Source organism: Dama dama, chromosome 31 (assembly GCF_033118175.1).
Source record: "Dama dama isolate Ldn47 chromosome 31, ASM3311817v1, whole genome shotgun sequence".
Lineage (NCBI taxonomy): Eukaryota > Metazoa > Chordata > Mammalia > Artiodactyla > Cervidae > Dama > Dama dama.
In genome coordinates, this window is record NC_083711.1 from 15,964,480 (window position 1) to 15,989,207 (window position 24,728).

The 24,728-nt window shown below is 38.6% G+C and overlaps 1 protein-coding gene across 1 annotated transcript in view; it reads left to right on the plus strand.

Annotated features, from left to right (window-relative positions):
* The first annotated feature begins 259 nt into the window (after positions 1-259).
* CYYR1 (cysteine and tyrosine rich 1) overlaps positions 260-24,728 on the plus strand; it is a 129,000-nt gene continuing 104,531 nt past the window's right edge. The window contains exons 1-2 of the mRNA XM_061134068.1: positions 260-517; positions 6,578-6,680. Coding sequence (XP_060990051.1) covers positions 445-517; positions 6,578-6,680 — 176 coding nt within the window. The 5' untranslated portion in view covers positions 260-444. The remainder of the gene's footprint in view (positions 518-6,577; positions 6,681-24,728) is intronic.

A 24,728-nucleotide genomic window follows, 5' to 3' on the forward strand; every position in this document is an offset into this window, starting at 1 on the left:
GAACAGGGCCAAGCTCTGAGAGTCACTCTATAGAGGGAAGAACCAGAGCGTGGGGAGGAGTCGGGGCCACCCCCGCCCCCAGCCTCGCGTAGGTGCCACCCGCGAAGATGAAATGTGAGCCCGGGTGGCCGAGGACGCTGGATCCGCTGCTCAGCCTGCATCCAGACCGCCCCGGGGACAGACAAAGAGACCTCGGCCACCGCGCAGCCCCGCGCGGCCGCCCGGGCTCCCCACGAAGGCTCCCAGCGCGATGGCCGGGTCACCGCGCCAGCCCGCGTTCCAGAGCGCTGCCGGCTCCATCTGATCGCCCCCAGGCGCCCGCATCCCCTCCCGGCGCCCGCATCCCCTCCCGGCGCTGGGCTCGCCCTTGGCTCCCAGCCTTCTCTACAGACCGGTTCTGCTTGTCCTTCTGTCCTGGCGCGCCACCTCCGGCCACCGGCTTGGATGGACGCGCGGAGGGTGCCCGGGTGTCCAGGGGTCTTGCTTCCGAAGTTGGTCCTGCTCTTTGTCTGCGCAGGTCGGTGACCTAGGGCGGCGGGAGCGGGGGGACTGGGGCTCCCGGCGGCGCTGGGGTCACAGGCCAGGCAGCGCGGGTTGAGCGGGGCGCGGTGGGCGGTCAGAGGCTGGGTGGTCCCCGCCGGCAGGGGAGAACCCCGCGCGCGCCAGCCGGGGGCTCGACCTCCACGCGGTTCTGTTTTGTCCCTTTCCTTCCACGTGTCCTTTTCTCTCTCTCTCTTTTCCTTTCTCTCCGCGGAACAGCTATTAATACCCCCAACCCCACATTTAAGGGATTTTCTTATTTTTTCATTTTCTGAATAAGGTGAGAGTGGAGACGGAACGGTAGAAGGAAAGCTTTTTTTTTTTTTTTTAAGCACCTGAAGTTTAGAGGTATCGCTAAGATTTTCAGATAAACTGGCGACTTTTCAGTAAAGGCTACCGCTGCCTTATTCCACCTCCACATGCTGAATATTCCAGATTTTTCCTTTCAGAAACCAACCCCAAAAAACCATAGACTGGTGTTTTCATTCTTTAGAATTTGATTCTCAAGTATGGTGGACAGGGCAACTGGAAGCTTTGAGTTAAAATATACAGTTTTCAAGAGGCATAAATTCACCCAGCGTCTAATTTGTTTTTGCTGAGCTTGCTAAGCCCTTGTTTATAAATGAAGAGTATCTCATTTCCCTCATTCTAGTTTTTCTTGGCTAGAATTGCTAGCTAATATTTGATGTAGCGAAGCGGTTTTCTTGTTTTGTGACTGATGTGAAGCCCAAAATGGTCTTTCGTTAGTTATTCAAGTATAAAGTTAATTGCACATGCAGTTTTCCATCTGCTTCATATTTTTATAAAACAGGATAAAAGCAGAGTTTTTGTAGAATTTTTCATGTCTCTGACTTCTTATAATAAAAGCCACAGGCTTACCTATGACCTTGCAATACTAAATTTATATATAGTACTGTGATTTACCTTTTGATATTTGCAAAAATAATGGCACCTGAAATGAAGATGGTCTTCAGTATTCTTACCTGAACATCAACAGAATTGAATTTCTCATTCACCCTTGGGAGAAATGAGTCACGATGATAACTCCTGTAGAAATTTACACTCTGTTTAAAATGTAAATTAGTGGCCGTCTGTGAGTTGTTTCAAAGATATTTTATTGTAGGGAAAATGCTGACCTTCAAATACAAAATGCATAAAATAGGGAAAATACTTTCTATTTAATGAGAGTGCACATCATAATGTGTTTCCAGCACTTACTTCTTTTACTTAAGTCCTATAAAGTTTGCAGAATTTGAGAGTCTAACAGAATCAATTGCATTAATATCCATTTTATATTAAAATCTTTTCATTAGGTGATTTGGAGCAGTGACAATTATTTTCACTTCCACTGTTTACCAAAGAAAACAGAAATGAGGAAATAGAATACAGCCAGTGAAATTTTAATACCTTCACTCATCTTCAACCACATCATTGAACAACTTTTTCTTGTTCTTTTGTCTATTTTATTCTGTTTGGTGAGCTGAAGCTTCTGATTTTCCTTCCCTTCTTCTGGTTCCCCCAATGTTAAGTGCACACCCCACCCCACCCCAACCCCCAGGATTCAGTGAACCCAAGCAGCTGGCCAGCAGGGAGTTTGATCAATGTAGAAGTTTTTACTCCACTCATTCCCTCTCTCCATCTGCATCCCTCCTCAGTACATTACGAAGTCATAACTCACCAATGCTAGGTCAGCTTATCACCTTTGATAAGAAATGATTAGCTAATGCATTTCTGATATTAATTCCTGAGCTCTTTATTCAGAGGCTTCTTTATGCTTGCAGCGTTTACTCAACTACTGTTAACTGAGTGAGGTATGCTGAGTGATGCCTGGGACAGAGGTCATACTTTGAGTATTGTCTGGAAGATAAACTGTGCCCATTACTCGACGTTATAAAACGCTGTATTATGGAAGACAGACAATGGTGTACTTTAGGTATTCAAAGGAGGAGACTTTACTGCTGACTTAGGAGTATATGCTCTGTGAAAATGATGTCTGTTTCTTTAACATAATATTCTCAGAGACTAACAAAATGCCTGACCCATAAGAGGAGTGCAATAAATATTTGCTCAGAGAATTTGAATTGAGGAGGGTTTTTAGGACCTAAACCTTTTAGAAGATGAAGTAGGATAGTGTATGAACAAAGGCAGAAATCATGAGAAGTGTAGAAACAGACAATACAGTTGGGTTGGAACTAAGAGATAAGGCTGGAAGTGAGGATTGGGATGAGATGGGGGAACACTACAGAAATAGAATTAATCCAGAAGTGAAGTGAAGCGAAGTCGCTCAGTCATGTCCGACTCTTTGAGATCCCATGGACTATAACCTACCAGGCTCCTCCGTCCATGGCATTTTCCAGGCAAGGATACTGGAGTAGGTTGCTATTTCCTTCTCCAGGAGATCTTCCCGACCCAGGGATTGAACCCGGATCTCCTGTATTGTAGGCAGGCACTTTACCATCTGAGCCACCAGGAAAGTCCAGGATTGATCCAGACACCCTGTTAAATGAATTGCCAGCTTTAATGGGACAAAAACCTGTCGATGCACTGTCCGTGTGTGTGTGTGTGTGTGTGTGTGTGCGCGCGCGCGCGTGTGTGTGTGTATGTGTGTGTGTGCGCACGCACGCATACTCACTCATGTCCACCTCTTTGCAACTCCATGGACTGTAGCCCGCCAGTCTCCACTGTCCATAGAGTTTTCCAGATAAGAAAACTGGAGTGGGTTGCCATTTCCTTCTCCAGGGGATCTTCCCAACCCAGGAGTCAGACCCAGGTCTCTTAAGTCTCTGATATTGGCATGCAGATTCTTTACCGCTGAGCCACCTGGGAAGCTGTCCATAACCTGAATTATTTTCCCCTAAGAAAATATATTAAATACAGGATCCATTTGTCAGCGAAATAAAAGCAAGGTTTCTATACCTGAAGCATTATGTTTGACTTTGGAGTCACTTTTGGAAAGAAATCCATGGGAGTGTTTATATGATTATCTAACTCCCACTGCAGGCTACAAAGGCAGGATTTGGCCAAGGTTTTAACCTTCCTGGCCTGTGCAGTGATTTCTGTCCCCTCCCTTTCCTTCCCTTCTGATTCTTAGCTGTAGATTACAAGAGCCAATTCTTAGCAAGTGCTTGGAGCCAGATGCTTTCCTGTTCTACACATTCCTTGAGAAGAGAGTGGGAAGGCTTCTTCCAGATCCTGCCTTAAAGCCACTGAAGAAAATTGGAACTGGCTAATTTTCAAGAATATTAACTTGAATATTAGTAGTAATATTATTTATCTTCTGAGGGCCATTGGGATGTTTCACACTTTTGCAAGTGAGAAGTTGTCTCCATATTGTCCAAACTGTGATCTTTATAGGATTATTTTCAAATGAACTGGAGAAAGCAACTAACCTCTCAAAAGAAGTTTGAGGTGTGATTGACATCCAGGTTTGGAAATGTGATTGTGAGTGTATTTGTCATGCTATTAAATCTTTCCTTTTCAGTTATTTCAGATCCCTGGGTCAGGAGGATCCCCTGGAGAAGGAAATGGCATCCCATTCCAGTATTCTTACCTGGAGAATTCCATGGACAGGGGAGCCTGGCGGGCTACAGTCCATGGGGTCGCAAAGAGTCAGACATGACTGAGCGATTAACACACACTTTCAGTTGTTTAATTCTGGGAAGCAGACTAAAGTGCTGGAAAATGCCATTAAAATAATGAACAGTGTATGACAGGATCTAGATATTTGCTGCAGGTATAATCCGGCTTCTTGGCAACAAGACTTGGGGCTTGGTTTCCTGAAACATTGACTCAAAATATTTTGATAACACTGTGTCCTTATAATAATAGTAATTCAATCTTTGATAATCATGGAGAGCTTAATAAGATGTCACTGTCTTGGGCGTCGTTCAAAAAGGATCCCGTGAAGCTACTGAAATATCACTTGTCCTGCTCCACCAGAGTAAGGCGGGGTGTCAGCTCTCCCACTATCTGAATGACTTTTAAGTGTACAAAGTAGAACATCCCAGCTACATGCTTAACATAACTGAGCAGTCTAAATATTTGAATTAGACAGTACTAAAAATGAGAGCTATGGAAATTCCCTGGGAAAATGGTAAAATAAATTGCAAAAAGCATACACAGCACATTAATGCAAAAAGCATTAATGTCAATAAATCATTAGATCATGTTTCTGTCTTCAAAATTTTTAAGTGGATTTAAGTAGAGTCACTGAATCTTACAAAGTTGATTATTTTCCCCTTTCATGCCTTCTTACCACATCCTTGAAGAAAACATTAAGGTTTTTTCATTTATGAAGTAGAAATAAAATAGAGGGAAAGAAAACATGAACTTTTCGCTTATTCCACAAAGGTCATGCATTATTGATAGAGGTGAATGAACTTTGCTAGTTTTTGATCACATCAATTTGTAAAGAATCATTTTGTCGGGGAGGTGATTTAAAAGCCAAAACTATATTTTCCTCTCTAGACAAATCAATTACATGGACCTGCAGGCATAAATATAACATTTGCACTTTTATATTATGACTTTGACAGGAAAACAAAAGTCTTGTATAATTTTTGTAAGAATTATTGCCTTCAGAGATTGAGTTGGAAATGACCTCTTTTGTGATTCTTGAATGTGTAACTCAAATTATCAGACTATACTTATACATGTGTTCTTACATGTACCTGAAACTCACATATTTATGAGTATATTTATTTTTATATTTATAAACTCATTATAATTTATACCACTGATTATAACTGATTGTAACTAAAAGACAGGGCTTCCCAGGTGGTGCTAGTGGTAAAGAACCCACTTGCCAGTGCAGGAGACATAAGAGACTCAGTTTTGATTCCTGGGTCCGGAAATCCCCTGGAGAAGGAAATGGTAACCCGCGCCTGTATTCTTGCCTGGAGAATCCCATGGGCAGAGTGGCCTGGTGGGCTACAGCCCATGGAGTTGCAAAGAGTTGGACAGGACTGAAGTGACTTAGCGCACACATAGCTAAAAGATAGGCTTCACTTGTTAAACATACATCATTTAGATGAAATAAAGAATTTTTTTTATAGGTAGGGCAACTTTTATTCGACATTTGGTATAATTTTCCTTGCCAAAAACATGGGGAAAAGACAATAATTTGGTTTTATCAGCTCCAATATGTCCTTTTAAATCAGAAAATACTTCCCCTTCACGTAGTGCTGTTTCATAGCTTATTGATTCATAAATCTGACATTAAACAAACTCTTAATTATTCACCAGTTCATTATCTATAGGAACTTTTTCCCACAACTGACTCCAAATAGATTGACATGATATGCAGACTCATATGTGTTACCTTATGTATGCACGCTGTAATTATGAAGATAAAAACGGTAGAGAAAAGCATATAATGCACTGTCATGAAAAACATTCAATATTTTTAAATGATTTCCAGTTGTTATTATTCTTGTCAACACTTTCCGTCAAATATATTTAGGATTAACACTCTGAAGTCAAAAGACTTTATCATTTAAAATTTATTGTAGGAACTCTGTTGATAAATTGAATGTCTGATTGTTTGGTTCATTCATTCTCCCTTCATTGTCTCTTTCAACCCACTCTGACTACCAGTTATGGTGCTTGATGCAGGAGGTTCCAAGAATGGTCTTTGCCTTTTCTAGATTTATGTTTGATAAAGAGGAAGGGAGCTTCCCAGGTGACTCAATGGTAAAAAAAATCTACCCACCAGTACAGGAGACTTGGGTTCGATCCCTGAGTCAGGAAGATCCTCTGGAGAAGGAAATGGCAACCTCCTCCAGTATTCTTGCCTGGGGAATCCTGTGGACAGAGGAGCCTGGTGGGCTACAGAAAAAAGACTCAGTCATGACTTAGCAACTAAAGAACAAGGAGCTAGTTTAAATGTTTACAAATGTTTTAGAATTCTGAGCATTTTGAAAATCTAAATGCACTAAAAAGTGGCCATTGATCGATTAAGATGTAAAATAAAGTAATTTTTTTTGTAAAGCTGCGATTTTAGAATAGTAACTATGTGGATGTGGTTTTTATTTTGTAGAGGATTGCCTTGCTCACTGTGGCAAAGACTGCAAATCTTACTGCTGTGATGGAACCACACCTTACTGTTGCTCCTACTATGCCTATATTGGGAATATTCTTTCGTGAGTATTAATCACATTTGGCAATATTGATACTCTTTCCTTTGCTCAGTTATATTTTAAAAAAGTGCTAAGTTATTGTTTTGAGTAGGAAATTTTAACATTGGTTGTTGACATAAAATCCTTGCTGGAGATTCTAAACACTCATGACAGTCTAATGTGTCATTTTTTTTTTTCACTAAATGTGTAAATTAATATACAACATAAATTGCTTTTATTAGAAGTTTAAAAGATATTCCTTTATTGCTTAGTTTGTATTTATGATAATAATAATAATGTCCTAAGTAGATCATATTCATAATATCAATCCATTTTTTAACATTATAAATGACATGTTTTTATCTGCTCTGTTGAAAGATTAGACTTTGTCATTTAATGATAACCAGTTTATTTTGCCATCCCATGTATTTGTCAGACTCATCCAGTAGATATCAGGGGAAAGAGACTTTATAAATAAAAAACAATTGAGACATGAAAGGTCAGTTTTTACCTAAGCAACTTAAGGCAACAAGATTAGAGCCTAAGAAAAGCTAGGTGGCAACAGTGTAACCTGATAAGCAACTACAAAAATCAGTGAAACATAACACAGAGAATATGTTAAGCATTTGTCTGTAACTAATTAAGAATTTATTTTAGAGATGCTTCTGGGTAAGGGAAATGGACAAGCAGAAGCTGCCTGCAGGGTTGTATGTCAGAGAACTGTGCAACTCTGTCCTTCTACACACATCTTCAAGTTGAGAAATAGAAGACAGAGGATTAGGAGCATATGAATTTCACCCAGGGGCGACCATCACTCAAGGCTTTCAGGAGTCTGCTTCTGTCCTCCTTACTTTGTATTTTTTAAGTGACAATCAGGATGATTTGAAAACTGTTCTGTTGTGACTTAGTCTGTGTTCTATGAAGGCTTAAGTAGAGCCAGGAAAGATCCCACTGACGTGCGTGACCAAGGTCTGTAAATCATCCTCTGTTTCCTGAGAACAGGAAACCTGGCATAGAGTACACTTTCTAGACGCAAAGTGGGATTGATCTTAGAGATTATGTCTCCCTGAATAAGGCCAGAAAGAATCAGAGTTCAGGATATTTTTGAAGATTGTCATGGCGATGGAAGAAATGTCAGGTTGTCACAAAGACTGATGAATAGAATTTAAACATTCTTTGAGGTATGTATAAATTCTAAATAAAATGTTTGAATTTTTCCTCATTGAAGACTTGCTAGAAAAACATTAAGTCCCCTTACATTTAGAGAATGGTAAGAATCAGTTCAGAATACCTTAAGTAAAGACAAATAATGATGTTCCACATTTGTATATCACTTCGTGTTTTTTAAGTACTTGATCATTAAATTCAAATTTGATTTTTGAGTGGTCTTCACACGCCAGAGGCTGCTTGTTCCAGGCAGATGTGTGAGTGGGCCTCGTAGGTGGTATAGGTTTGAGCAGCCTGGGGTCAGCATGCCTCTGTGACTCTTTGGTCCTTTGGTACCTGGCCCAGGTGTCTGCCCACTAACTGCATCATGGCATGCATTGAACTATTTCTCACCTCGTAGATACCTCCACCCTGATCAATATATATAGAAGACATAAATAGTTATTAATCAAAGTACTTAAATATTTTTAAATTTACCACTGGGCTTTACATGTTTCATATCTACAATCAGATTCTTCTCCTTTGTTTTTTTTAATAGTACCTGTCCTTTGAACTAATTTCATCACTAGGTAAAGAATTCATTGAGTTATATATTTATCTAGGTTTTTAGGGCCATGTACTTGTTATGTTTGAAAAACAGAATTGTGTTCTGTGGATGGCGGAAATAAACACAGATGGCATAATATTTCAGGCAGTTAAACTGAATTTTCTGTTCAAAATAGAAGCCACCAAGTAATTCCCTTGCTAAACAATTCTTAGAGGAAAAAAAAAGAGCTTTAAAGTGTTTTCCCCACTGGATAAAGAATACATTTTCAGGATTTCCAGTTATTGTTTAAGATTTGAAAAGAGTTAACTCCACCCAAAGCTTTCCTTTTTTTTTTTTAATTAGGGTGGGGGGAATAGAAAAAGAGTAAATAATTCCAAGAATGCTTACAAAAGTTCTTTCATGCACATGTTTTCAAATATTGCTATTTTGGAACTCATAAACTCTGCTTCCTCTTTTGGAAGCATCTAGGCACACTCTTAGTAAAATCATTTTAATCATCCTAACAGAAAATTTAATTTTTATGGTTATCAGTAAGGTAATAGGGAAGAAATCAGTAAACCCACTGGAATGTTATGTATCCTAAATGGATAATTTTATAAATTGGTTTTAATTTGGTTTCTAGTCTTATTTGTTTTTAAAATAGAAAATGTCTTGGCCTAGCTTAAAATGAGCTAAAGAGAATATAAAATACAATTTGGGTCATTGCAGACTGTGTATAAATTGGTAAGGTAAGGCACATTTGATCCTTCTTGCTGAGACCTCTCTCCAAAATAATCAGAGTAGAGATATTTAGCCCTTAATTCAGCTACCCTTTCTAAACTTTTTTAAATTAACCGGTAAGACTTGTTTTCAAATAGATCCCAAAAGCTAGCATTCAATTTACCTTTTAGTTTGAAAGTATTATTTGACTCAGATCTCTTCCCTTTACATATTTTATATTCTAAATATGAATTAATTTTGACAAGTAAATTTAGATTTACCCCCTTTTTTCAGTTATAAATTTTTAAATGTATATCATGTGAAAACAATTTAAAACTTCAACTTTAAAAAATACTTTAAACAATCCGCTTCTAAAAAAAAAAAGAAAGAAAAAAATACTTTAAACAATCAAGATATAATTGATGTGTAACATTGTATTGACTTCAGATGTACAACATAATGATTTAATATTTGTATATATGGCAAAATGATCACTATAATAAGTCTATTTGACATAAATCTATTTAAAATGGCATGCCTACTTTTGCTTATTATGGTCACGGATATTGACTTCCATATAGAAAAGTAGCAATATTAGTTTTTAGAATTTAAGGATAATTTTTGCAAAAGTCAGCATACCCTATGCAATCAATTATTTACAGATATATATTGAGTACCTGTTACCATGGCAGCATAGGATCCAAAGATAAATAAATGATGTTCCCTGACCTTTATGATCTCTCAGTCTTAATAAGAGAAGAAAATGTAGACCAATAATTCTAATTCAGTGAATTAATCTATAGAGTGTTATTGAAGGGCCGAGAAGAGAGAAAGCAATTAAGTGTGTGTGTGTGTGTGTGTGTGTGTCTAGAAAGAGATGTTTAGAAAAAGCCTCATAAATATGAAATTTGAACAGAGTTTTAAAGAAAGAGTAGATATTTACATAAGCGAACAGTGAAGAAGAGGAAGTGGATTCCAGATAGACAGAGTCTCCCTTATAAAGGCAAAGATTTAATAAAGTAAATGGTCAGTTTGGGGAAACCTATGTTGGTCAGGGTTGCTAGAAATGGAAGGTTAAACTTTAGGTAAGACAAAAGGTAGATACTTACTTTTTTAGACTTTTTTTGGTTGATTACATAATCTTACTGGTCATGTCTAACAAAACTAAAATAAAATAATTCAGTATTTTTCTGGAAATAAGATAGCTGGTTTCATGTAGAAAGGACACATTCTTAGATCTCACTAAGTGAAAGTGTTGCTCAGTTGTGTCTGACTCTTTGTGACCCCATGGACTGTAGCCCACCGGGCTCCTCTGTCCATAGAGTTTTCCAGGAAAGAATACTGGAGTGTGTTGCCATTGCCTTCTCCAGGGGATCTTCATGACCCAGGGATTAAATCCGGGTTTCCGGCATTGCAGGCAGATTCTTTACCATCTGAGCCACCAGGGAAGCCCCTTAGATACCACTAAGATGAGGGACAGAGGTGAGAAGCCACCAAATGAAGATTATTTTTATTTATTCCATAGAGAAAAGATTTAGAGTGAACACTTTGAGATATTACACTTTTTAGTAACATTTATGATGGAATGTATGACGGGAACTATTGGTCCATTTTTGACAGTTTTAAAAAATTTATTTTTTATTGGAGGATAATTGCTTTAAAGAATTTTGCTGTTTTCTGTCAAACCTCAACATAAATCAGCCATAGGTATACAGATAGCCCTTCCCTTTTGAACCTCCCTCCCATCTCCCATCCATCCCACCCTCTAGGTTGATACAGAGCCCCTGTTTGAGTTTCCTGAGCCACACAGCAAATTCCCATTGGCTCTCTGTTTTACCTATGGCAATGTAAGTTTCCATGTTACTCTTTCCATACATCTCAGCCTCTCTTCCCCTCTCCCCATGGCCATAAATCTATTCTCTGTTTCTCCATTGCTGCCCTATATATAAATTCTTCAGTACCATTTTTCTAGATTCTGTACATGTGTGTTATAATACAATATTTATCTTTCTCTTTCTAATTTACTTCACTCTGTATAATAGGTTCTAGGTTCATCCACCTCCTTAGAACTCAAATGTTCCTTTTATGGCTGCATAATATTCCATTGTGTATATGTACCGCAACTTCTTTATCCATTCATCTGCCTATGGACATCTAGGTTGCTTCCATGTTCTAGTGTTGTAAATAGTAATTCAATGAACAATGGGATACATGTGTCTCTTTCAATTTTGGTTTCCTCAGGGGATGTGCCTAGGAGTCGGATTGCTGGGTCATATGGTGGTTTTATTTCTAGTTTTTTAAGGAATCTTCATACCGTCTTCCATAGTGGCTGTGTCAATTTACATTCCCACAAACAGTGCAAAAGCATTCCCTTTTCTTCACACCCTCTCCAACATTTATTGTTTGTAGACTTTTTGGTGACGGCCATTCTGACCGGTGTGAGGTGATATCCCATTGTGGTTTTTATTTGCATTTCTCTAATAGTGAGTGATGTTGAGCATCTTTTCATGTGTTTGTTAGGCATCCGTATGCCTTCTTTGGAGAAATGTCTATTTAGGTCTTTTTCCCACCTTTTGATTGGATTGTTTGTTTTTCTGGTATTCAGTTGTATGAGTTGCTTATATATTTTGGAAATTAATCTTTTGTCAGTTGTTTCATTTGCTATTATTTTCTCCCATTCTGAGGATCGTCTTTTCACCTTGCTTATAGTTTCCTTTGCTGTGCAAAAGCCTGTAAGTTTAATCAGGTCCCACTTGTTTACTTTTGTTTTTATTTCCATTACTCTAGGGGGTGGGTCATAGAGGATCTTACTTTGATTTATGTCATCAAGTGTTCTGCCTATGTTTTCCTCTAAGAGTTTTATAGTTTCTGGTCTTACATTTAGGTCTTTCATTCATTTTGAGTTTATCTTTGTGTATGGTGTTAGGAAGTGTTCTAATTTCATCCTTTTACATGTAGCTGTCCAGTTTTCCCAGCACCATTTATTGAAGAGGCTGTCTTTGTCCCATTGTATACCCTTGCCTCCTATGTCAAAAACAAGGTGCATGGGTTTATTTCTGGGCTTTCTATCTTGTTCCATTGGTCTATATTTCTGTTTTTGTGCCAGTACCATACTGTAGCTTTGTAGTATAATCTGAAGTCAGGAAGGTTGATTCCTCCAGTCCCATTCTTTTTTCTCAAGACTGCTTTGGCTATTCAGGGTCTTCTGTGTTTCCATATGAATTGTGAAATGTTTTGTTCTGGTTCTGTGAAAAATGCCATTGGTAATTTGATAGGGATCACATTGAATCTGTAGATTGTGTTTGGTAGTATAGTCATTTTCACAATATTGATTCTTCCTACCCAGGAACATGGAATATCTCTCCATCAGTTTATGTCATCTTTGATTTCTTTCATTAGTGTCATAATTTTCTGTGTACAGTTCTTTTGCCTCCTTAGGTAAGTTTATCCCTAGATATTTAATTTTTTGTGTGGCACTGGTGAATGGGATTGATTCCTTAATTTCTCTTTCTGATTTTTCATTGTTAGTACATAGAAATGCAAGTGATTTCTGTGTATTGATTTTGTATGCTGCAGCTTTGCTAAATTCACTGATTAGCTCTAGTTATTTTCTGATACTATCTTTAGGGTTTTCTATGTACAGTATCACGTCATCTGCAAACAGTGAGAGCTTTACTTCTTGTTTTCTAAGCTGGATTCATTTTATTTCTTTCTTTTCTCTGATTGTTGTAGCTAGGCCTTCCAGAACTATGTTGAATAATAGTGGTGAGAGTGGACACACTTCTTTGTCTTGTTCCTGATCTTAGGGGGAATGCTTTCAGTTTTTCACCATTGAGAGTAATGTTTGCTGTAGGCTCATCATAGATGGCCTTTACTATGTTGAGGCAAGTTCCTTCAATGCCCATTTTTTGAAGTTTTATTCATAAATGGGTGCTGAATTTTGTCAAAGGCTTTTTCTGCATCTATTGAGATGATCATATGGTTTTTATCTTTCAATTTGTTAATATGGTGTATTACATTGATTGATTTGTGTATATTGAAGAATCCTTGCAGTACCGGAATAAACCCAACTTGATCATGGTGTATGAGCCTTTTGATGTGTTGCTGAATTCTGTTTGCCCAAATTTTGTTGAGGATTTTTGTGTCCATGTTCATCAGTGATATTGGCCTGTAGTTTTCTTTTTTTGTATTGTCTTTGTCTGCTTTTGGTATCAGGGTTATGGTGGCTTTATAGAATGAGTTTGGAAATGTTCCTTCCTCTGCAATTTTTTGAAAGAGTTTTAGAAGGATAGGCATTAGCTCTTCTCTAAATGTTTGATAGAATTCTCCTGTGACACCATCTGGTCCTGGATTTTTGTTTTTGGGGAGATTTTTGGTCACAGCTTCAATTTCAGTGCTTGTAATTGGGTTATTCATAAATTCTATTTCTTCCTGGTTCAGTCTTGGAAGATTGAGCTTTTCTAAGAATCTGTCCATTTCTTTCAGATTATCTATTTTATTGCCATATAGTTGTTCATAATAGTCTCTTATAATCCTTTGTATTTCTGCATTGTCTGTTGTAACCTCTCGTTTTTCATTTCTAAGTTTGTTGATTTGTTTCTTCTGTCTTTTATTCTTGATGAGTCTGGCTAAAGGTTTGTCACATTTTGTTTATCTTCTCAAAGAACCAGCTTTTAGATTTATTAATCTTTACTATTGTTTCTTTCATTTCTTTTCCATGTATTTCTGCTCAGATCTTTATAATTTACTTCCTTCTACTAATTTTAGTTTCTTTTTTTGTTTTGTTTTTCTTTTTCTAGTTGTTTTAGGTATAAAGTTAGGTTGTCTATTTGATGTTTTTCTTGTTTCTTGAGATACGATTGTATTGCTATAAACTTCCCTCTTAGGAGTCCTTTTGCTGTATCCCATAGGTTCTGAGTTGTTGTGTTTTCATTGTCATTTGTTTCTAGAATTTTTTTGATTTCCTTTTTGATTTCTTCAGTAACCTGTTGGCTATTTAGAAATGTGTTGTCTAATCTCCATGTGTCTGTGTTTCTTACAGTTTTTTTCTTGTAATTGATATCTAGTCTCATAGCATTGTGGTCGAAGAAGATGCTTGATACAATTTCAATTTTCTTAAATTTACTGAGGTTTGATTTGTGACCCAAGATGTGGTCTATCCTGGAGAATGTTCCACGTGCACTCTAGAAGAAGGTGTATTATTCTGCATTTGGCTGGAATGTCCTGAAGATATCCAAGAGATCCATCTCATCTAATGTATCATTTAAGACTTGTGTTTCCTTATTAATTTTCTGTTTTGATGATCTGTCGATTGGTGTGAGTGGGGTATTAAAGTTTCCTACTATTACTGTGTTACAGTCAATTTCTCTTTTTATGTCTGGTAGTGTTTGTCTTATGTATTGAGGTGCTCCTATGTTGGGCGTCTATATATTTACAATTGTTATGTCTTCCTCTTGGATTAATCTGTTGAACATTATGTAGTGTCCTTCTTTATCTCTTGCAATCTTCTTTATTTTAAGATCTATTTTGTCTGATACTAGGATTGCTGCTACAGCTTTCTTTTGCTTCCCATTTGCATGGAATATATTTTTCCATCCTCTCACTTTCAGTCTATATGTGTCTTGAGGTCTGAAGTGGGGTTCTTGTAGACAACATATATATGGGTCTTGTTTTTGTATCCATTCAGCCAATCTCTGTCTTTTTGTTGGCGCATTTAATCCATTTACATTTAAAGTAATTATTGATATATATATGTTCCCTTTGCCATTTTCTTAATTGTTTGGAGTTGATTTTGTAGATCCTTCTTCTCTTGTAATTGTTGACTATATAAGTCCCTTTAACATTTGGTGTAAAGCTCGTTTTGTGGTACTGAATTCTCTTAACTTTTGCTTGTCCTGAAGGCTTTTTATTTCTCCATCAATTTTTAATGAGATCCTTGCTGGCTACAGTAATCTTGGTTGTAGATTTTTCCCTTTCAGTACTTTAAATATATCCTGCCATTCCCTTCTGGCCTGCAGAGTTTCTGCTGAAAGATCAGCTGTTAAGCATGTGGAATTTCCCTTGTATTTGTGTTTAGTCTTTGTTAGTTTGATTAGTGTGTGTCTTGGCATGTTTCTCCTAGGGTTTATCCTGTATGGGACTCTTTGTGCCTCTTGGACTTGATTGATTATTTCCTTTTCCACGTTGGGGAAATTTTCAACTATAATCTCTTAAAAAATTTTCTCATACCCTTTCTTTTTCTCTTTTTCTTCTGGGACCCCTATAATTCAAATGTTGGTGCATTTGATACTGTCCCAGAGGTCTTTAAGACTGTCCTCAGTTCTTTTCACTCTTTTTACCTTATTCTACTCTCCGGAAGTTATTTCCACCATTTTATCTGCCAGCCCACTTATTCGTTCTTCTGCTTCAGATATTCTGCTATTGATTCCCTCTAGAGTATTTTTAATTTCAGTAATTGTGTTGTTTGTCTCTGTATGTTTATTCTTTAATTCTTCTAAGTCTTTGTTAATTGATTCTTGCACTTTCTCCATTTTGTTTTCAAGGTTTTTGATCATCTTTACTGTCATTATTCTGAATTCTGTTTTAAATAGTTTGCCTATTTCCTCTTCATTTATTTGGACTTCTGGGTTTCTAGTTTGTTACTTCAATTGTCTAATATTTCTCTGCTTTTTCTTTCTTTTTTTTTTTTTTTTTTTTTGACTTACTGTGTTTGAGGTCTCCTTTTACCAGGCTTCAAGGAAAGTTGAATTCTTTCCTTGAAGAAAGTTGAATTCTTTCTTCCTTTTGATTTCTGCCCTCATAAGATTGATCCAGTGGTTTGTGTAAGCTTCTTATAGGGTGAGACTTATGCTGAGTTTTTATTTGTTTGTTTGTTTTTCCTCTGATGGGCAAGACCAAGTGAAGTGGTAATCCTGTCTGCTGATTATTGGGTTTGTATTTTTGCTTTGTTTGTTGTTTAGATGAGGCGTCCTGCACAGGGTGCTAGTGGTGGTTAGGTGATGCCAGGTCTTGTATTCAGTGGTTTCCTTTGTGTGAGTTCTCACTATTTGATACTCCCTAGGGTTACCCCTCATCTAAGGTAAGGAGCAGTGGCTGCACTTTTCTAGAGCAGCTGTGAAGAGATACCCCACGTCCAAGGTAAGAAAAACCCAAGTAAGACGGTAGGTGTTGTGAGAGGGCATCAGAAGGCAGACACACTAAAACCATAGTCACAGAAAACTAGCCAACTTGATCAAAGGACCACAGTCTTATCTAACTCAATGAAACTAAGCCATGCCGTGTGGGGCCACCCAAGACGGTCGGGGCATAGTGGAGAGGTCTGACAGAATGTGGTCCACTGGAGAAGGGAATGGCAAACCACTTCAGTATTCTTGCCTTGAGAACCCCATGAAGAGTATGAGAAGGTAAAATGATAGGATACTGAAAGTGAATCTCCCCAGGTTGGTAGGTGCCCAAATGCTACTGGAGGTCAGTGGAGAAATAACTCCAGAAAGAATGAAGGGATGGAGCCAAAACAAAAACAATACCCAGTTGTGGATGGGACTGGTGATACAGGGAAGGTCTGATGCTGTAAAGAGCAATATTGCATAGGAACGTGGAATGTTAGGTCCATGAATCAAGGCAAATTGGAAGTGGTCAAATAGGAGATGGCACGAGTGAATGTCGACATTCTAGGAATCAGCGAACTAAAATGGCCTGGAATGGGTGAATTTAACTCAGATGACCATTATATCTACTACTGTGGGCAGGAATACCTTAGAAGAAATGGAGTAGTCATAGTCAACAAAAGAGTCCAAAATGCAGTACTTGGATGCAGTCTCAAAAATGACAGAATGATCTCTGTTCGTTTCCAAGGAAAACCATTCAATATCATGGTAATCCAAGCCTATGCCCCAACAAGTAACACTGAAGAAGCCGAAGTTGAATGGTTCTATGAAGACCTACAAGACCTTTTAGAACTAACACCCAAAAAAGATGTCCTTTTCATTATAGGGGACTGGAATGCAAAAGTAGGAAGTCGAGAAACACCTGGAGTAACAGGCAAATGTGGCCTTGGAGTACAGAATGAAGCAGGGCAAAGGCTAATAGAGTTTAGCCAACATAGCAAACACCCTCTTCCAACAAAACAAGAGAAGACTCTACACATGGACATCACCAGATGGTCAACACCAAAATCAGATTGATTATATGCTTTGCAGCCAAAGATGGAGAAGCTCTATACAGTCAGTAAAAACAAGACTGGGAGCTGACTGTGGCTCAGATCATGAACTCCTTATTGCCAAATTCAGACTTAAACTGAAGAGAGTATGGATAACCACTAGACCATTCAGGTATGACCTAAATCAAATCCCTTATGACTATACAGTGGAAGTGAGAAATAGATTTAAGGGACTAGATCTGATAGACAGAGAGCCTGATGAACTATGGATGGAGGTTCATGACATTGTACAGGAGACAGGGATCAAGACCATCCACATGGAAAAGAAATGCAAAAAGGCAAAATGGTTGTCTGAGGAATCCTTCCAAATAGCTGTGAAAAGAAGAGAAGCAAAAAGCAAATGAGAAAAGGAAAGATATTCCCATTTGAATGCAGAGTTCCAAAGAATAGCCAGGAGAGATTTTTAAAAAAAGCCTTCCTCAGTGATCAATGCAAAGAAATAGAGGAAATCAACAGAATGGGAAAGACTAGAGACCTCTTCCCAAAAATTAGAGATACCAAGGGATCATTTTACGCAAAGATGGGTTCAATAAAGGACAGAAATGGTATGGACCTAACAGAAGCAGAAGATATTAAGAAGAGGTGGCAAGAATAAACAGAAGAACCATACAAAAAAGATCTTCAAGACCCAGATAATCACAGTGGTGTGATCACTCACCGAGAGCCAGACATCCTGGAATGTGAAGCCGAGTGGGCCTTAGGAAGCATCACTACGAACAAAGCTAGTGGATGTGATGTAATTCCAGTTGAGCTATTTCAAATCCTGAAAGATGATGCTGTCAAAGTGCTGCACTCAATATGCCAGCTAATTTGGAAAACTCAGCAGTGGTCACAGGACTGGAAAAGGTCAGTTTTCATTCCAATCCCAAAGAAAGGCAATCCCAAAGAATGCTCAAACTACCACACAATCGCACTCATCTCACACGCTAGTAAAGAAATGCTCAAAATTGTCCAAGCCATGCTTCAGCAATATGTGAACCGAGAACTTCCAGATGTTCAAGCTGGTTTTAGAAAAGGCAGAAGAACCAGAGACCAAATTGCCAATATCCTCTGGATCATTGAAAAAGCAAGAGAGTTCCAGAAAAACATCTATTTCTGCTTTATTGACTATGCCAAAGCCTTCGACTGTGTGGATCACAATACACTGTGGAAAATTCTGAAAGAGATGGGAATACCAGACCACCTGACCTGCCTCTTGAGAAACCTGTATGCAGGTCAGGAAGCAACAGTTAAAACTGGACATGGACCAACAGACTGGTTCCAAATAGGAAAAGGAGTCCGTCAAGGCTGTATATTGTCACCCTGCTCATTAAACTTATATGCAGAGTACATAATGAGAAACGCTGGGCTGGAAGAAGCACAAGCTGGAATCAAGATTGACGGGAGAAATATCAATAACCTCAGATATGCAGATGATACCACCCTTATGGCAGAAAGTGTAGAGGAACTAAAAAGCCTCTTGATGAAAGTGAAAGAGGAGAGTGAAAAAGTTGGCTTAAAGCTCAACATTCAGAAAATTAAGATCATGGCATCTGGTCCCATCACCTCATGGGAAATAGATGGGGAGACAGTGGAAACAGTGTCAGACTTTATTTTTTATTTGGGCTCCAAAATCACCTCAGATGGTGATTGCAGCCATGAAATTAAAAGACACTTACTCCTTGAAAGGAAAGTTATGACCAACCTAGACAGCATATTAAAAAGCAGAGACATTACTTTGCCAACAAAGGTCCGTCTAGTCAAGGCTATGGTTTTTCCAGTGGTCATGTATGGATGTGAGAATTGGACTATGAAGAAAGCTGAGCGCCGAAAAATTGATGCTTTTGAACTATGGTGTTGGAGAAGACTCTTGAGAGTCCCTTGGACTGCACGGAGATTCAACGAGTCCATCCTGAAGGTGATAAGTCCTGGGTGTTCATTGGAAGGACTGATGCTGAAGCTGAAACTCCAATACTTTGGCCACCTCATGCGAAGGGTGACTCATTGGAAAAGATCCTGATGCTGGGAGGGATTGGGGGCAGGAGGAGAAGGGGAGGACAGAGGATGATATGGCTGGATGGCATCTCCGGCTTGATGGGCGTGAGTTTGAGTATACTCTGGGAGTTTGTGATGGACAGGGAGGCCTGGCGTGCTACAATTCATGGGGTCGCAAAGAGTCGGACACGACTGCAAGACTGAACTGAACTGAGGGTTAGTTCTCTGGTAGTCTAGGGTCTTGAAGTCAATGCTCCCACTCCCAAGGCTCAGGGCTTGATCTCCTGGACAGGAACGCTGGTCCACTGGAAGGCGCAGTGACTGGGAGCTGGAGGTTAGGGATTGTGGAGCAATCCCAGGGCAAAGGCTGCTGTTGACAATTTTTGCATTGTTCTAAATATTCCTTTCCTCTGGTCAAGTACTCCTGTCCACTTTCATCTGGTGTTCTGCACGCACTTCTGTACCTGAAGGTGTATTCCTGATGTATCCATGGAGAGAGATGTACTTCGCATCCACCTACTCCTCCACCATCCTGTTCTCCCATTCCTACCTCCATTTTTGACATTTTTGATCAGGGAGTTAAGTACTTGACAGTTAGAAACCTCACTGTGTTTCACAATGAGAACTGGGCCAATTTACAAAGTAAACAATTTCTCATCATACTTGACTCTCAAACAATTCATCCAGCCACTTTTCTCCGTGGAAAATAAACATTCTGTGATGAATATGGAAAGCACTGTTTCAATTTTGCTGCTGATGAAATTGGACTGACATTTCCTGGAGATAGAATCCAACATAAAGTTGTGGTTTATTGAGTGTTCCTTAGAATTAGTAGAATTTGAAGGATCAGAGGATGCAAGTGAGTAGCTAATTACTGGTAATAATGAGGCAGACTAAAAGCAGGACTGTACTGAAAATAAAGGAAAACTGCTATGTGAGTAAGATGATAACTGTATAATATTGAACATAAACCAAATGACTGGGTTAGACAATGGGTTGGCCATAGTGAGCCAGATGATAGAAGATGGAGGAAGAACTAATAATGGAGATCCTGGTGGGATTCAGTTTCTTTTCTTCTCAATGAAATATGAAAGATGTATTGCCCCAAGTTTTGCAAAGACAGCTAATAAATATCAAAGCTGTGGTGTTAGAGCCATGTTATGCATGAAAGCAAAACTGAGTTAAAAAATAGAGGTTTCACATTTCCAAATGGCATTTGAGGTCCTGTACTAATGAAGTAGCTGAGTATTCTGAACAAAACACGTGAGGCTGTTCAAATAAGGACAGAAACATAATTCAGCTTGAAACCCCTTTGTCACTGGCAAGAACATCATTTGAATTAAATGAATTAAAATGTTCTGAGCACTTAGATATGAAAAAAAAAAAAACACTTATGAAAGGTCCATACTGAGCAAATTAAAGTCCATAGGAGTCTTGTTTTTGTTTTAGTAATGATAGAAAGCTAAATAACTAATATAATGTTAAAATAAATATAAACTTGATTTTAATGTTAACAAGGTGACTTTTGGAAAGCACCTGAGGGTGGGGACTGGTTGTCAGGGAAAACAACCCTATGATTAGGGAGTTGGAACTTTCAGTCCCAACCCCTGAACCTGTGAGGAGGGAAGAGGGAATGGAGACTGAGCTCAGTATAAACGACCAGTGATTTAATCAATCATGCCTTTCTAATGAAACTTCCATGAAAATGCAAAAGAACAGGTTTTGGAGAGCTGCCAGGTCAGTGAACACATGGAGATTTGCAGAGAATGTCATGCTCAGAGAACGTTTTTTATTTTTTTAGTTTAAGAAATTGGAGATATATATATTAATGTAGTAATAAATTATGTCTGGCCTTCCCAGGTGACACAGTAGTAAAGAATCTTCCTGCCAATGCAGGAAAACCAGGTTCAATCCCTTGATCAGGAAGATCCCCTGGGGGAGGAAATAGCAACCCACTCCGGCGTTCTTGCCTGAAAAATCCCTTGGACAGAGGAGCCTGGCGAGCTACAGTCCACAGGGTCTCAAAGAGTCAGACAAGACTGAGTACACACACAGAAAATAATGTTTGCTATAAGAAGGTAGCCATTGTTTCTCAGAAGACATGTGTTATATGTATTACATAAGCACATTTTATGTATTATTAAGAGCAAATATAAATATGTAAATATCTAAAACTTTTTTGAGTCAACTCTATTCAATCATAATTGCCTATGTAAATTAAGCTTCATTATGAAAAACATTATTTTTATGAAGGGTTACATGAAGTTTCTAGAACATGTTCTCAGCAATTTATTTTCATAATATGTACAGAGGTATTCTGTGTTCTCTACCAGGTGCTAGAGGACATAGCTGTGAATCAAACACAGTTCCTGCTCCTGAATGGCTTATAAGCTACTGGGAAACCTATTTTTTACGTGTGTGCATGCTCATGTCTGACTCTTTGCGACCCCATGGACTGTAGTCCATCAAGCTCCTCTGTGCATAGGATTCTCCAGGCAAGAATACTGGAGTGGGTCGCCATTCCCTCCTCCAGGGGAACTTCCTGACCCAGAGATCAAACCCACGTCTTCTGGGGCTCCTGCATTGGCAGGCAGATTCTTTACCACTGTGCCACCTGGGAAGACGCTTGGGGAACATAGTTTTCAATTTAATAGGCTGTGGAAAGGACTCAACACAGTTAAATCAGAGAGGAGGAGTCTTTATTCCAACTTTAGGGTGCTAAGAAGACTTCTTGAAGGAGAGTAATTCTATGATGATCCTTGAAGGAAATAGCAATCAATGAAATCCATCACTCAGAGTTAAAAAAGAAAAAAAAAAACTTAGAGTAGAAATAGAGAGGAAAATTTCCTAACTGAATAAAGACCTCAGGAAAAAAACAAACAAACAAAAAACCATACCTCAGGCACCATACTCGATGCTATGATATTATAACCCTTCCATATAAAGGCAACTGTAAGACAAGCTAGCATCTTCATGATCCCAAGGACTGTAGCCTGCCAGGCTCCTCTGTCCATGGGACTTTGCAGGCAAGAATACTGGAGTGGGTTGTCATTTCCTCCTCCAGGGACTCTTCCCAACTGATCGATCAAACTCCTATCTCCTGCAGCTTCTGCACTGGCAGGCAGATTCTTTATCTCTGAGCTACTGGGAAAGCCCAAGTTAGCATCTAACACCTCTCTATTCAGCATCCTGCTGTCTTTGGTCAACAAGACAAATGAAAAAGAAGTGATACAAATTGGAAAGGAAGGAACTAAATTGTTATTATTTACAAGTGATATAATTACCTATATTCCTCAGACTATAAAAGTGAATGAGAAAATTCATTAAGATGGCAGGACATCCAACATAAATCACAGCAGGATCCTCTATGACCCGCCTCCCAGAATATTGGAAACAAAAGCAAAAATAAACAAATGGGACCTAATGAAACTTAAAAGCTTTTGCACAACAAAGGAAACTATATGCAAGGTGAAAAGACAGCCTTCAGAATGGGAAAAAAAAATAGCAAACGAAGCAACAGACAAAGGATTAATCTCAAAAATATACAAGCAACTCCTGCAGCTCAATTCCAGAAAAATAAATGACCCAATCAAAACATGGGCCAAAGAACTAAACAGACATTTCTCCAAAGATGACATACGGATGGCTACCAAACACATGAAAAGATGCTCAACATCACTCATTATCAGAGAAATGCAAATCAAAACCACAATGAGGTACCATTACATGCCAGTCAGGATGGCTGCTATCCGAAAGTCTACAAGCAATAAATGCTGGAGAGGGTGTGGAGAAAAGGGAACCCTCTTATACTGTTGGTGGGAATGCAAACTAGTACAGCCGCTATGGAAAACAGTGTGGAGATTTCTTAAAAAACTGGAAATAGAACTGCCATATGACCCAGCAATCCCACTTCTGGGCATACACACAGAGGAAACCAGATCTGAAAGAGACACGTGTACCCCAGTGTTCATCGCAGCACTGTTTATAGTAGCCAGAACATGGAAGCAACCTAGATGCCCATCAGCAGATGAATGGATAAGGAAGCTGTGGTACATATACACCATGGAATATTACTCAGCCATTAAAAAGAATTCATTTGAATCAGTTCTAATGAGATGGAAGAAACTGGAGCCCATTATACAGAGTGAAGTAAGCCAGAAAGATAAAGACCAATACAGTATACTAACACATATATATGGAATTTAGAAAGATGGTAACAATAACCCTATATGCAAAACAGAAAAAGAGACACAGATGTACAGAACACACTTTTGGACTCTGTGGGAGAAGAAGAGGGTGGGATGTCCTGAGAGAATAGCATTGAAACAAGTATACTATCAAGGGTGAAACAAATCACCAGCCCAGGTGGGATGCATGAGACAAGTGCTCAGGGCTGGTGCACTGGGAAGACCCAGAGGGATGGGATGGAGAGGGAGGTGGGAGGGGGGATTGGGATGGGGAACACATGTAAATCCATGGCTGATTCATGTCAATGTATGGCAAAAACCACTGCAATATTGAAAAGTAATTAGCCTCCAACTAATAAAAATAAATGGGAAAAAAATGGCAGGACGTTAAGATCAGTGTATGAAAATTAGTGCATCCTTGTACATCAACAACACTCAGAAAATGTGATGTGTATGTGTGTACACAAATCTCATTTACAACACCAAAGACTGAGTACCTAGTAAGAAACCCACTAATTTATGCATGGTGCTTATGGAGTAATATAAATATATAAAAGTTTCAAGAGATGAAAGAGAGACCTATAGAAATTGAGATATACCAAATTGCAGATGGGAGTATAAGGATGTCAATATTCGGATATGTCAATTCTTCCTGAACTATGTATAAATTCAGTGAAATTCTAAATCAAAACCTACCAGACCATTTTTTTGTTGAGTTTGACAGTTCACAGATAAACTATATATAAATTCAGTGAAATTCTAATCAAGACCCACAAGACCATTTTTTTGTTGAGTTTGACAGTTCACAGATAAACTGATAGGATACAGAGCTTAGAAATTGATTCGTGTACCTGTGGGACTTGTTAGGTGACAGAGATGGCATTACAAACCAGTAGAGGTGGATGTATTATTTAATAAATAATGCTGAGAAAGTAGCTATGTGGATAAACATCAAACTAGTCCATCACACTACACCCAAAATGGACTGACTACATAAAGACAAGAAGCAAACATTAACAACATTTTAAAAAGAGGTAGAATGGCACAATCATATCAGGGCAGGAAAGATTTCTACAATAATAGATGAAATGCACAAACAGTGAAAAAAGAGATATACTAAATCACTGAACTCTGTACTTTAAAATGATGAATTTTATGGTATGTGAATTATATTTCAATCTTTAAAAATGTCCTTTTGAATATATGCTTAGTTACTCAGTCATGTCCGACTCTTTGAACCCCATGAACTGTAGTCCCCCAGATTCCTCTGCCTATGGAAT